Source organism: Chinchilla lanigera, unplaced genomic scaffold (genome assembly GCF_000276665.1).
Source record: "Chinchilla lanigera isolate Chin_1 unplaced genomic scaffold, ChiLan1.0 scaffold00033, whole genome shotgun sequence".
NCBI lineage: Eukaryota > Metazoa > Chordata > Mammalia > Rodentia > Chinchillidae > Chinchilla > Chinchilla lanigera.
Window position 1 is genome coordinate 7,783,198 of NW_004955434.1, and position 13,890 is coordinate 7,797,087.

The following is a 13,890-nucleotide window of genomic DNA, read 5'->3' on the forward strand; positions in this document are numbered from 1 at the left end:
GCAGACCCAAAAGGAATGCGTGCATTTGAAAAAGAACCAAAGTGAAGCTTCCAGATGTGCAAAAAACGAGAGCATTGAAGTGAAAAACCCAGTTGATCCTCTTCATCGTCTCCGGTTTTTTTTTTTTTGGTACCAGGAATTGAACTCGGGACTTTGCTCCGGAGAAAAACCAAAAAAAAAAAAAAAAAAAAAAAAAAGTCGCATGAGTACAATACAAATTTCCTAGGATTAAGAAGGGGCCAGACAAAAGGGAAATAGAACAGACTGAAGAAAATGTTTTAAACAGGAAAAGTGGCAGTGAGGAAATATTTAAAGAAACAACCTGAACAGAGAAGAGAATTACAATGCTAAAGTGGGACACATATGTTGGCATCATAAAGAGATCACTGGCTGAAACTTCCAGGAGGCTACTGCACAGTGGTATCACACATCCCTCTCTCCCATGCGAACTACTGACTGCCTTACTTCCCTGGAACTTTTCTTTGGTTTTACACAGGTAAGGCCTCATGGGTTTGTTTTTCTTACAACCTCCAACTCTGTTTATGACACACAGAGCTCAAGGGTCACATCATGATGAAGATACAGTACACTGATCCTTACTCCCAAACACATTCTGTCTTTGCCTCTGAGGCTCTGTGTATCTAACTTCATAACAAGATGTACTTCTGTCAAAAGGTAGCTTCCTATAATTGTGTTCCATATGAAATTACTTTTGAAATCCCAATACTTAATATAGTACCTGGGCACATGCCTCCTAAAATATAGTAACTGAATGGATCACAATGATCTAATGCCAGATGAGGAAAACAAAATCTTTTTTTTTAAATCACATAACAGAAGCTAGGCATGACGGCACACACTTGTAATCTCAGCTACTCCAGAAGCTTGGACAGGAGGATCACAAGTTCAAGGCCAGCCTGGGCAACTTAACAGACTTAATCTCAAAATAAAAAATGAAAACAGGGATAGAGCCATAGTGGTAGAACACCCTTAGGTTTAACACCTAAGTACTGAAAAAAATTACTTAATGGAGGATCAAAGAATACCAGAACTCAAATGTTTAAACAATAAAATACTTATTTTTATAAATATGCAGTAAAGATGGTCAACTAAAGGGCCTTCAAATTGAATTTGCACAGCAAGATCTTTTACCAATTTAAATTGGCATAGTTCTTTGAAATATTTTACTTTTTTACAATAGATATGGAAAATTAACAGCTGTGGTTCTAAAAATAAACATTCTGGTCCAAAGTTAAAAGCACCGGGTTGTGCTTTTTTAAAGCACATTCAACCAGAATTCATTTTAAAATGTCACCCCTCCTTTTAGCATGTCTGCCATTGTCTTAATTATGAGAACACTGTCCCCTCAGAGAAGCCTGTCAATGAGAATCAAGTTCCAAAAACAACCAATAAGAAAAAATGTCTTTATTTAAACTGCTTATGTGGGATAATGGCTCAAATGAAAAGAATTCTATTCATGTCTGTCAAAGCTAGGACTCTGCAGAAAACAAACCTCTTGACTCTGAACAAAAAAGGAAAATAGAGACAAGAATGATGGAGTTTACTACCTCAGGCTTAGCTCCCCAAGGCAGCAATGGGACCCACTAAAGATGCCATTGATCAAAACTTATCCATTAGAAAATTCTATTATGGAGTAGGCATATCATAAGCAATCTTTTTATTCACTATTGTTTACTTTCATCAAAATAAATTCTCATTGGTATACTGTCTTACTTCTTTCTGTATGATGATATACTTATTACTAGAAATATGACAAAGATAAGGAAGGAAATGATCCATTATTAAAGCTGTAGTCTACAGAATGGGAGAGCATATGGTGGATTTATATGAAACTTGAATTACTAAATTCTATCTCTAAAATATTAAGATTATTATGCTACTACCCATAAAAAAACAGATCTTTGGGAGAGAATTCACTTAAAACTTACTCTCCTTGAAGACAATCTTCTCCTAAAATCTAATTGTCAACTCTCATTGGAGTTAAATATATAACATACTGATAGTAACTGAAAAGAATCAATATCAATTTTCTATTCTTTTGATAAAGTATAAACAAAGACGGCCTTTCTACATAGATCATTTATATAAAAACAAAGGGTCTTTCTTGAACAGAATCGTGAAATGGGCTTTTATCTCATAAAAAGAGGTTTCAAATATCCTAGTATAAAAAAGACCCATCAGAAACAAATTTTCTGAGTCACTTCTAGGAAAAGGTAAAATCTTCAGGCTCTGATAATTAAAGTTTCAGCAAAATTGAAAGCTTCTTTGAAAGAACAAAAACTTTTCTTTCCTCTGGACTCAACAAAAGCCCCTCGTTCTTACGGCTGCACTATACTCAGGGTATTATATTTATAAGTTAGAGGATGAAACAACAATTTTACTCACTTTGGAGAAAAAGATTGGTGCCCTTCTTCAAGGGAAATGTAAGACAGTGATAATAGAATTATAGCTGCAAAGGCAGTTAAATCGGGCAGACGTAAAAGAGGAAAAAAATGTTGTGGCTTTGGATCATGATGGTTAAGAATTATCCTCAATCTCATATTCTTCATAGAATAATGGAATATCAGGAGCCCAAAATTAAAACAAGAAATAAAATTCAGACTTCTGCCAAGCTTCTTCCTCAAAAGAACCTAATTTGGCTGGCTATAGAACAGTAGGAAAAAATTTTCCTTTCCTGGATTTCCAATTCAGTTCTAGGGAAAGCAGGATTAGAAGGCCACTTAGATTTAGATGTAAAATTAACACCCTGAAAAATAATTTACAAGAAAACTCTTCAATTACTCAATACAGGAGGACAGGGAGGGGGAACTATCTGCATCATATTCTACACAGGACAATCAATCCAAAAATATTTTTTATAAATATAATAGGATGGGCAATATCAAAGTTTAAGTTTCTAATCAAGAAATTAAACTTTAATAGGCTTTAACAAATTAGGCAACCATATCTCCTCTTAGAAGCTAAGACTAAAATATTTCACAAAACAATGAAAACTTACCTAAGAAATATGATATAGTCTCATATAACTAGGTCTGCCTATTCTTTCCTCAAAATTCTCCATTCCTGAACTATATTGTCCAAGGAAAGGTGACGTATTTAGGTTTAAGGTCATATACAATAAATATGAGATAATAATTATAGAAATATTTTGAGACTCAACATTTTATTTTGCTACCTAGAAAATTAGAATATTCAAAAAGGGCTTTAAAGAAATGAATATAATAGAATCTCGAAATTGACTGGTTTCTCAAAATACCCATACTACATAGATTACATGTTACTCACAAGCATATACACATACATACACACAAATTAGCTACAGTCTTTCTCTTTAAGAGAGAAAGTTATTGAAAAGTTGAATCAATAGAATTAGCTAACTCTGACATCAATACCATGGTTTCAATAACAATCATGGGTCATTAACAAAAGCTAAAAGCTTTCAAAAGCATTCCAGTACAGTCTGAAAACTTCAGATAACATCAACACTTTAACAATCCAGACATTACAGGTATGTCAGAGCAGTATGAAATTATAGCACTATCATTATCAGTTATAGACAACTTGTACCCATACGAACGAGGTTAGAGTACACTAGGGAACTTCAAACATGATACTACTTTAGTGAGTGGATGGATACCAAAGGAAAGGAAAAAAATCCTTCCAAATAAACCTATACCAAGTTCATAGCCAGTGTCTCTAGGCAAATATAACTAAATAAATATGTGAAATAAAATATTTTGTTGAAAAATAGACAATGAGAGTTTTCACCTTTTTGCCTGGGGTGAGAATATGCAATCACGTGCCTGGAAAGTCCCAGAGGGGATAGCTAACTCAAGAAATTGAAAAGTATGCCTGCTTAGGGAGGCGATATGGCACAGCACAGTATTTTTCAAAGTATGGTCCAGGTATACATGAAATTATTTTTTCATGAGGGCAAGAATAAATTCTGTGTGTGTGTGTGTGTGTGTGTGTGTGTGTGTGTGTCTGAGGACACATTCATAATCTTGTATCTATGGCTGGTAACACTGGTTTTTCCACTTTTGGTAGCTATCTACTTTGTTTGTAAGCCATGTATTTAATATAAAAAGTAATTTTATTTCAGAAGCAGTCAGATCCCCTTCTCTAACCCATGCAGTATGATAAGGGACTTTCCATAAATTTGGTGAAAAGTTTGGAAGGTTATTGATTCTTTGGTTTAACCTCTGCATTGATCACATACCTGTGATAGTATATGAAAAAAAAAAAAAGATTTAATGAGTCAGTCCAATAAATAACCAACTTTCTCTCCCTACTCAACTCTAAGGCAGCTAAGCATTCACCCACCAAGCAGGGAGTTGAAGAAGTCTTTAAAAATAGTATAAAAATACCACATCTTTTTTATCCATCCCTGAGTAGACAGGCATCTGGGTTGTTTCCAAATTGTGCTGCTATAAACATGGGTGCCCATTATCACTGTGGTATGATGTCTTTAACTCTTCTGGGAAAATATCCAGAAGGGGAATAGCTGGGTTAAAGGGGACTTCCAATCCCAGTTTTGTGAGGAATCTTCAAAGTGATTTCCATAGTGGTTTCACCAATCTATACTCCCAAGTGGAGTACTACTCAGCTATTAAAAAAGATAAACTCAAGGCTTTCATAGGTAAATGGATGCAACTACAGACCATACTCATAAATGAAATAAATCAGACCCACGTGTGTGAACATCGTATTGTCTCCTTGGTGTAGGAACCTGAAAGACTAAGTAAAACAGAAAACATACAATAGATGATAGGAAAGGGAAAGAAACTGCTCAAAGGAGGAACGACTGGGATGAGGGAAAGAAGAAAAAAGAAAGAAGGAAGGCAAAATATAAGTATATATATGAATAGCTGTAATAACTGTATTGCTGATGTCTGATGGCATATTGAAATGAATAGTTAATGCTTACAATTTTTTATGTTCTGATTGATTTTGCACGCTTGTGTCTGCTGATCTGAACAACTGATTTGAAGGTAACAATATGCAATGGAATTACAATGGTGAACTCCTACCATCTTGTCTAGTGAAACTCTGTATTATCTCTAATATTTTATGGAAGAATTATTTTCTTATTCTCTTTAATAGTTTGTACAATCTTCCATTCTTACATCTGGTAATCTGAGCAAAATAGTTGAGGATAGCAATATACAATGTAACAACCACTGGTAATTCGTATTATTTTGTCTTGAAAACTTGTATCACTTTAAATGTTCTTGCTTTGATTTGTTTCTGTTTGTGATACTGGGATGCTGCTACTGTTCTAGTTTTTGGTTGTTTGTTTCTCATTTACTACTCTCTTTAAAATAAAAACAATTTTAAAATAGGACAAATATTCTAGACATTAGAGAGTTCCTAGTTAAATAGCCCCATCAAATTACCCCATTTTAAGTCAACAAGACCTACTCATGCATTCAAATATTCTGCTTCTTATACCTACATTTTAAAATTTGATAATACCTAAAGGTTGTCAAACATCTGTGGAAAGATTTTAATAAGAACAATAAAAACAAAAACAGAGTTCCTTGTAAAAAAAGAGTAAAGAGAAAATTTCAACCATTTTTAAAAAAAGTAGTATCTTCAGAGAGAAAAATATAACAAAATATGTTCTAACGAAGAGAAAGGGAATTTTAAATTTGTATTTGCTTATAAAAATATGATGTTATAAATTAAAGTAGGCCAAAAGGAGTTTAAAATAAATCAAAAAAGTCTAGAAAGTAAAAAAAGAAACAGACGGGAGGTAATTATCAAAGAAAAGCTGAAGAAAAATTTCTAGAACTAAAGAATATGAATGCTCACATTGGAAACACCCATGATAGTTTTAGCACAGTTTATTAAAATAGGTAGGGCCAGGAGTGGTGGTGCACACTTGTAATCCCAGCACTTGGGAGGATGAGGCAGGAGGATGATTGAAAGTTCAAGCCCACCCTGGGCTACGTAACGAGCTCAAGGACAGCCTGAACTATACAGCAAGACCCTTTCTCAAAAAACCAAAGGAAAACAAATAGGCATAAAATTTCAAGAGATCTGGATGTAAACAATTTATGAACTTTCAGAAAGAAAAAGAAAAAAAATCACAGAGGCCACACAAAAATGATCAGAAATCAAAGAATGTTTCATGTGTCCACAGAAGTATTGCAAACTAGAAGAAATATAATCATTAAATCCAGGGAAAATAAATGAATTTTACAGGAAAGTATGGTAATCACTGCTTACTGTATGCTAACTTTGGATAAATTTATCTATCACGGTAGTATAAACAATGAATATTAATCTACCCAAATTAAAATGTAATCACTGGGCTGAGACATATAAAACTATCGTATTTGCACATCAGCATCTAAAACTATCAGTGGCATGAGGAATGGGAAAGAGGTGTGTGTGTGTGTGTGTGTGTGTGTGTGTGTGTGTGTGTGTGTGTGTGTTAGGAACCAAAAGAAAGCAGGTTAAAACAATTCTTAACACGAAAAGAAATTTAAAAATTAAAAAAGCAATGAAACAATTATGCTGGTCTCTGCCCTCCATACGCCCAGTGCAGACAGGAGATTCTGACCTGGAAGGCCCACAAACTGCTGGCACCGTGGTTCGTGTCTGGCCTTAAGTGCACCCTGACCTCCTATGCTATTTTTTAAATATAAAGTAAATTTCAAAATAATAGGTAAAAAAGGTAACTTCAGTTGCCTGTGACAAGTAATTTATGAGACAAGAAGGGAAGTTAAATTCTACTCTTTAAAAAAAACGCTGCATTAATGAACTCTACTACATACATTATCTCCATAAACTATGTAAGACTCATAGTATACATTGTCTGATACACATTCAGTGAAAAGAAACTGTCTTTTTGGGTGGGGTGAAGAAAAGACAGAGCCTAGGATAGAGAGGCACACATGTATTAAAGATCTTTCAAAGTCTCAGACGGCACTTTCTGGAGAGAGCAACACTATCTCCACCCCATTCTTGGTAGAGATAGGTATTCTCAAAATCAGTCTTGTACAAAGGAGGTGAAAACCAAGCCAGAGAGAGGTTAACTGTTCAACATGTCCTTAATATACTTACAAACTGTTATTTTCTTAAAGTTAGGTATGCAAGACAATGCCACACTTGTGCAGTTGCTATCTGGTTGATATCGCATAAGCTATCCTTTTCTGAATAATACTCAAGCTTTGCAAACAACAATGACATAAATAAAACCAGAGGATTCTAAAATATAATTTTGGAAAGACTTGTCTTTAATGGTTAAATCCAAAAAGGAAAAAGAAAGTTGGGCATGATGTCACATGCCTGTAATCCCAGCACTCGGGAGGCTGGGGCAGAAGGATCACTGCAAGTTTGAGGCCAGCCTGGGCTATACAGTGAGTACAAGCCCAGCATGGACTACATAGAGATTCTGTCTCAAAAAAAAAAAAAAAAAAAAAAAAAAAAAAAAAAAAAAAAAAAAAAAAAAAAGAAAAGAAAAGAAAAAAAGGTAAGAAGCATAACTAATAGGCTGAAACATATGAAATAATTTTATAGACAAATATGACAATGTAGTTTAACCAAACCAATTTGGAGCATGAGACATAGGGAAGGTATATATATACATATTGTAAAGATTAAAAAGGCATGTGCTTAAAATTTTTTAAAAATTACTTATTTCAGCTATCTTTACTTACCCTAAGAGTCAAAGACTTCTTTGAGATCCCAGCACTCCCCCTCCATACCCAACCCAATTCTGTATCTTGAAAAGAATGTACCCTTGTGTCCTTCTATCATTTGTGAGAAGATATCCCACTCTCTAAATATTTACTTATAATTGTAGTGGTTAAGGTTTGTTAGATTCTGCTACAGACCAAGAAATTACAGGTAAATCTTGAGTGTCAAGATTGGCATGACAGGCCAATATCTCCACATGCTACATGTAAAACTATTAAACTGACATGAACTGCATCCTTTTGTCAGTATCTTTCTAAAACAAGTCAAATCTCCTGCATATGAATAAGCCTACAGTAAACATTTGATAATGAATTCCTTTCAACTGTTTAATAGATGGGTTAGATCTCATCCAATAGATCAGAACTTTAAATTAATTTCATTTTCATTAAACATATTTACCAGCCACCTAATGCCAAGACACTTTCTAACACACCAAAAAGCAAAAATTTCTTAGTGTAAGGTACATGCATACTTGCTTTAGTAAGTACTACTATGAGTCAATTAAATGAAAAATATTACTGCTTGACACTTCAATATGAAACAAACAAGAAGTTGTAATATACAATGGGGAAGAAAAAAATCAGGAGAAAAATCTTTTTTAAAGTAGTCAAGTCAAAAGAAAACAACTCTTTAGGAGTTAAGAAGCTGTTCTAGAGAGGGCTTATAGTCTGAGTATTTACCTTTATGTGTCTACAGCTTAGCATAAAAAGAACAGGGCAGACTCAGGAAACACTGGAGAAACATTTGCTGAACTGACCTAAGAAGTGAACTATGCTTATCTTAGCATTCCATGAAGGGAGAAAGTAAAGTCCAAACAATCCTTGGGCAGACAATCAGAATGATGAACGGAAAAGCCTCTTCCCTGGAAACGCAGATGCTTACCTGTTGTTGGACTGGTACTTGCTGTACCACCTGTGTAGGCACTGCTGCTTGACTGGCCACAGATGTTTGCAAAGTCACTGTCGAACCTGTGTCCGACCCAGTCTCTGATGTCTGCATGATGGTCTCTGAAATATATGAAAACAGAAATAAAACTTACAATGTTCTCTATGCATAACAAGCTTCACTACATTTGTTCTCAGCATTCTATACTGAGACTTTCAGGTGTTATCATACCTCTCATCTCAACATACTGCCAGGGTTCATGTATGTCATAATCATCCTGACCACGATTTAAATAAATACAGAAAAATATTAATCCACATTTTTGTTAAAAAATTTCTCACTAGAACCTGTTAGCCTGAGATTATAAAGATTGAATTTAATTGAAAATTGCCTTCCTTAGGTCTCATCTACTATAAATACTACAATCTTTAGAAATTATGCTCCAAAATAATGTAACATATTCTTAATTATTAATCAATAGTGCATATCTCTATTAGTTTTCCGAGAAACCACCTTGAAGATATCAATATGTAATATAACAAGCATTGTTAATTTCCTACTACTTTGTAACTCTGTATTGTTTGTATTGTTCTTTTGCTATTTTGTAAATGTTTGTCTGTTTATATGTTTTCCTTCATTTTTCAAAATAAAAGAAAATAAAAATAAGTAAAAAAAATTAATTCTCAGAAAACAAACCTTACCTTGTGGAAACTACTTTCTAGATACTTTCACAGGTTATCAAGATGTCCCTGGAGTATGATATAAAATGAATCATTTCTAAGATTCTTTCCAACTTAAAAAATTACTATTATTCAGTGATATAAAAAATTAGTGCATATCCAAAAACCAACTGACATATCCTAAATTAAGCCAAAGGACCAAGTTCATCAATTTTTCAAGCTTCAAAGTCTTGACATCCCTTTTGCTACTTAAAAACTGAATAAAATAAATATGAATTTCTTTGCTGTCAAGCAGGGACCAGAATTCTCATTTTCTGCCCTGTCATAAAGGGGACAGTATTTAATTAGTAGTCTAAAAAACTATTGCACCATAGCTTAAATCTATGAAAGTATCATAAGCACTGATTTTCCTTAAAAAATTCCCAAAGAGGATTTAGTTCTCTTGAGTAGAAAATTAACCCTTGCCAGAATCTTTGGTCATAGGATGACCTCTTCCATTTCTTGTTCTCCACACCTTCCATCATCTCAATTTTACAAATAGACCTCTGAAGACATCAAATCTCCTCTTACATTTTAAAGAGGAAAGGAAAGTCCACAAAGGTTAAGAAACTCACTCAATAGGGCCAACAGAAGTGTCGGGACATTTTTTTAAACTTTGAATCTGTGCTTATTTTATTTGGATACTCTGATGCTAGCACTTCTGTAAGGGATCTGGGTATTTTCTTATTTTTTTCCTAGTCAGAATCCTAAAACAATACAATAAAACTTAATGCATATAAAAGGTATAGTGGTGACAATTATCACTAATTGTTTAACAAATGTTAATGACCCTTCTAAATGCTTTACATGTTAATTCACAAATAAATTAACCCCTGTAACAACCTAATGCAGTTGTTATGATTATGATTTCCACTTATAATTGACAAAACTCAGGTATACAGATAGAAGGTGGCTAGGGGCTACAAAATAAAAGTAAAGGAATGGAAACTGTGGCCAATACCCTAGTTATATATGTAGTCTAATATTCAGATCCAAGATATGACAGGCGTAGAGAAAGGCCAATCTGGAGAAACAAGTTTTGATTTTCCAAAAATTGAAATACAGATTCTTATGTGAAACATCACAAATGGCAGATCATTTTCTTTAAATTTAGCATTGATTAACACACACACACACACACACACACACACACACACACACACACACACATACACACGTGCTCACACACCCCTTTGGATTACTATTAAGACTATGGGTTTGTGTACAAATGTATGAGAATAGCAGTTTTCATTACAGAAAATTCCTATCTAAGTAAGACCAAGGGAGGGTCAAGGGTTCTCAAAATTTTGGGAAAGAATACACAAATTAGGAACCTTATCTATGCCTCTTCCTCTTTGGAACAGGAAGGGAGGGAAGGTGGGGTTTCAACAAAAAAAAAAAAGCAGAAGCCAAGTTCTTCTGATTTATTACACATCTATATGCTTTGATGCATGTGTGCTATAGCAGAGGAGCAATTAGAAAGATTGAGGCAATGTTTCTGTCCAATTAACCAGACAGTAGAAGTTACCTTGTCTGAGGTTTTGTCTGTCCCTCCTGCCTACATCAAGATGTCTGGTCCTCTTTGTTTAGGAAACTGATAAGACACAATGGCCAGTTATTGCTTCTGCTTTAAGCTATCCAAACGAAGGTAATTTTTTTTTAACAAGTAAGTCACTTATGCCAGTACTTTATCCTCTTTCCCCCTGTACTGGCTAGACACTTTGCCAAGACTGGCTTCTATGCCCATACATGACATCTAGTGTTTTAGATAAAGTACATGAAAAAATGTAAAGAAAGAAATTCAGTTTAAAATTAAATTTACCTTCAAAGTAATTCTTAATCTTCAATAAATGATGACCTAAAACAGTGTATAGGGAACCTAAAACCATAGTTTCAGACACTGGCCCCTGTATTAGACTCAACATACTGATTTTGCTTTGCTCAGAGTGCTTCCTTAACTACCAACATTGAAATACTATGCATTGAGATGCAAATTCTGATTTTCTTGAAAAATCTGAAAATTTGGAAAAGGTGTGCCCACACTACTAGTTTACTGACAACAATTAAAACAGCAATGTTGATTCACTCATTTTGCCTCTGTAGACATTTGAGTATTTGACTACCTTGAATGAAGCCAGACAATGTTGAAGACATTTATACTGATTTACCTATTTTATACAAAGCGGTAATACTCAAGCTTTTATTACTGATAAAAATGAGTGACTATATTATTAAAATTATGGTTTTCCTCATTTTACAGGTTAGTCAGTTGAGGTTCAGAGATGTTAAACCACTTGCCCAAGGCCCTACAGGTGGGAAATAGGAAAGCAGTTTGAACATCATACTAAAGCTCTGTATATTGAACTACTAGAACAAGTTGGATGTCCTCAGTTTCATAGTAAACACTGCACAGATAGAAATAAAGAGTAAAGAAATAAAAGCTGTTAAAATTTTAGAAAGAGAAAACAAAGTGACATCACTATTTTAACAAGAGGAAACTTTACAGAATAGAGTAGAGGAAGACAGGTAGAAAACAATGGTTGTAAAATTTGAAGTTAGCAAGTCATAGAAAACTTCCCAGTCAGCATTTGATTCCATCTAACATACCATAGCAAAAGTGGCACAATGATCCCAATTCAGTAAAACCAAGTACCAAAGAAGTAGCAATCAACTCTCAGAATATCCTCTGTTTCTTCCAAACTTCTGCTCATTGGTTCATCTCTTTGACTTCTAGATTATAGGCTCCAACCAACAGATTAAGAATTCAGCCCCTCAGTATTGTCTGAACTTTTTGATTTTTGTCTTCATAGACACAACTTCCTTCTCCTTTGATTTCCCTACCATCTTCAGCTTGAGGTTCTCTCTTCCATGACTTAAGAGAATCTCAACCACATCCCATACACAGACTATCTCTAAAAGTCATAACTAGGTCTGTCATTTACTTTTAATGCTGCCAGAAACTAAACCAACTGCTTTAAGTACATTTTCTGGTTTAATCCTCAGAAGAAATCTACAGTTTCTACTTAACAAATGAGGAAACTGAGGCACAGATCAATTAAACTTACCAAAAGCCAGAAGGAAGAAGAGCCTCAATTCAATCTATATCTGTGTGGATCTAAAGCCCATGGAGTCAAGTACTAGGTTATATTGCTTTGCAATATCCTAACAAGGCTTCCAAATGAAAAAAAATCCCTAGATAAAACACTGCTGGTCTGAAGGAGAATCTTTTGGGTTCTCAGTCCATAATATTTTATTTACACTTGCAATATTAGACTTCCGTCTCACCCTTCTGACACCAAAATTAAGGAAGATATTTTCTCCTTTTATACTGAGACCATAATAAAACACAACTAGTAAAAATTTTTTTCAGAGGCATTTTAAATGATTAATTCTGAAGACTTGATTTAACAGCAAGTCAATTAGAATGTTACAGCATGTTTGAAAAGTATAACCCTCCTGCCAAATTTTGCTAAATAGATGATTTCAATCCATGAAGATCAGAGTGCTCTGGGAGTTACCTAACATTTATACAAAGTAAAGCTCATCATATGAGAACATGCTCCATGTTAAGGTTTTGTTTTACTCCCAACATAACAGTTTGACTATATTTGTGACGTTCACATTCACCCAGTGATGGTTTCTGGTGCTTTGTTTATGTTTGGTAGTAATTTAGTTAGTTTAGTTCCTTCACAACCTCCTTTCAAGTGGTATTTGTTTATCAGTCACAAATGCAGTCACATTAATCCATTTTGATAAGCTCAATAAACCCCTGCAGTCTGTCAGTGATGCAGTCCCTATGTAAATGAGTCATATATTCTTGCAGGAAAGACTTGCACAATTTCAGTCTAGTCATCCTTGCCTAATGTGGCTGTCAGGTGTGCCATGAGCAACAGATGCTTGTTTGACAAAGGACCTTTTTATTCTAGCTAATTAAGCAGTTGGACACACCCGCCTGTTAACGGTTCAGCTTTGTACAGCCAGCTCTGGCTGAATCATGAGAATCTACAGCTAAATGGGCCATATTTTGAAAGAAGGCTAATTAACCCCTAGGAGAAGGAAAAGAATATTGCAAAAACCCAGCTGCTGAATGCAACAAGATTAGCATTTCTTCAACCTGATGGGTAAACCTAGGCAAATCAGATGTGTTTGGAACAAACATGCATTATTTTCCAGTTTTAAAGCATTCAAATGTTCTCTCTGGAACTTCCTGAAGATTATTTAATACACTCAAATTCACAGTTGGATTCCTTTTATCACATACAATGTACACACCAGAATAGATGGTTTAATAGTCTGACCTAATCGAGTACTTAGCAAACAGAACTATATAGCTAGGCTAGCTTAAAATAGGTAATACTCATCTAATTTTTATTGGGATCTTTCATCTTGGTATAATTTGCCATCGTAAAAAAGCAAAGTCTGCAAAGTTTGATTCTACTACACTTAGTGTATTGTTTTTAACACTCAGATTGTAACAGGTTTTAATTTTAGCATAGAAAGTAAAGACATAATTTAATTTTCAAGTACAACAGAGAATTTTCTTCCTTTTCCCTTAGCA

The 13,890-nt window shown here is 34.4% G+C and overlaps 1 protein-coding gene across 7 annotated transcripts in view; it reads right to left on the reverse strand.

Annotated features, from left to right (window-relative positions):
• The window catches only part of Rfx3 (regulatory factor X, 3 (influences HLA class II expression)), a 274,694-nt gene that overhangs the window by 147,835 nt on the left and 112,969 nt on the right, over positions 1–13,890 (reverse strand). For all 7 annotated transcript variants that reach the window (XM_013516360.1, XM_005388617.2, XM_013516355.1 and 4 more), the window contains one exon: positions 8,611–8,735. In XM_013516360.1, the coding sequence (XP_013371814.1) occupies positions 8,611–8,727 (117 nt within the window). In that variant the 5' untranslated portion in view covers positions 8,728–8,735. The remainder of the gene's footprint in view (positions 1–8,610; positions 8,736–13,890) is intronic.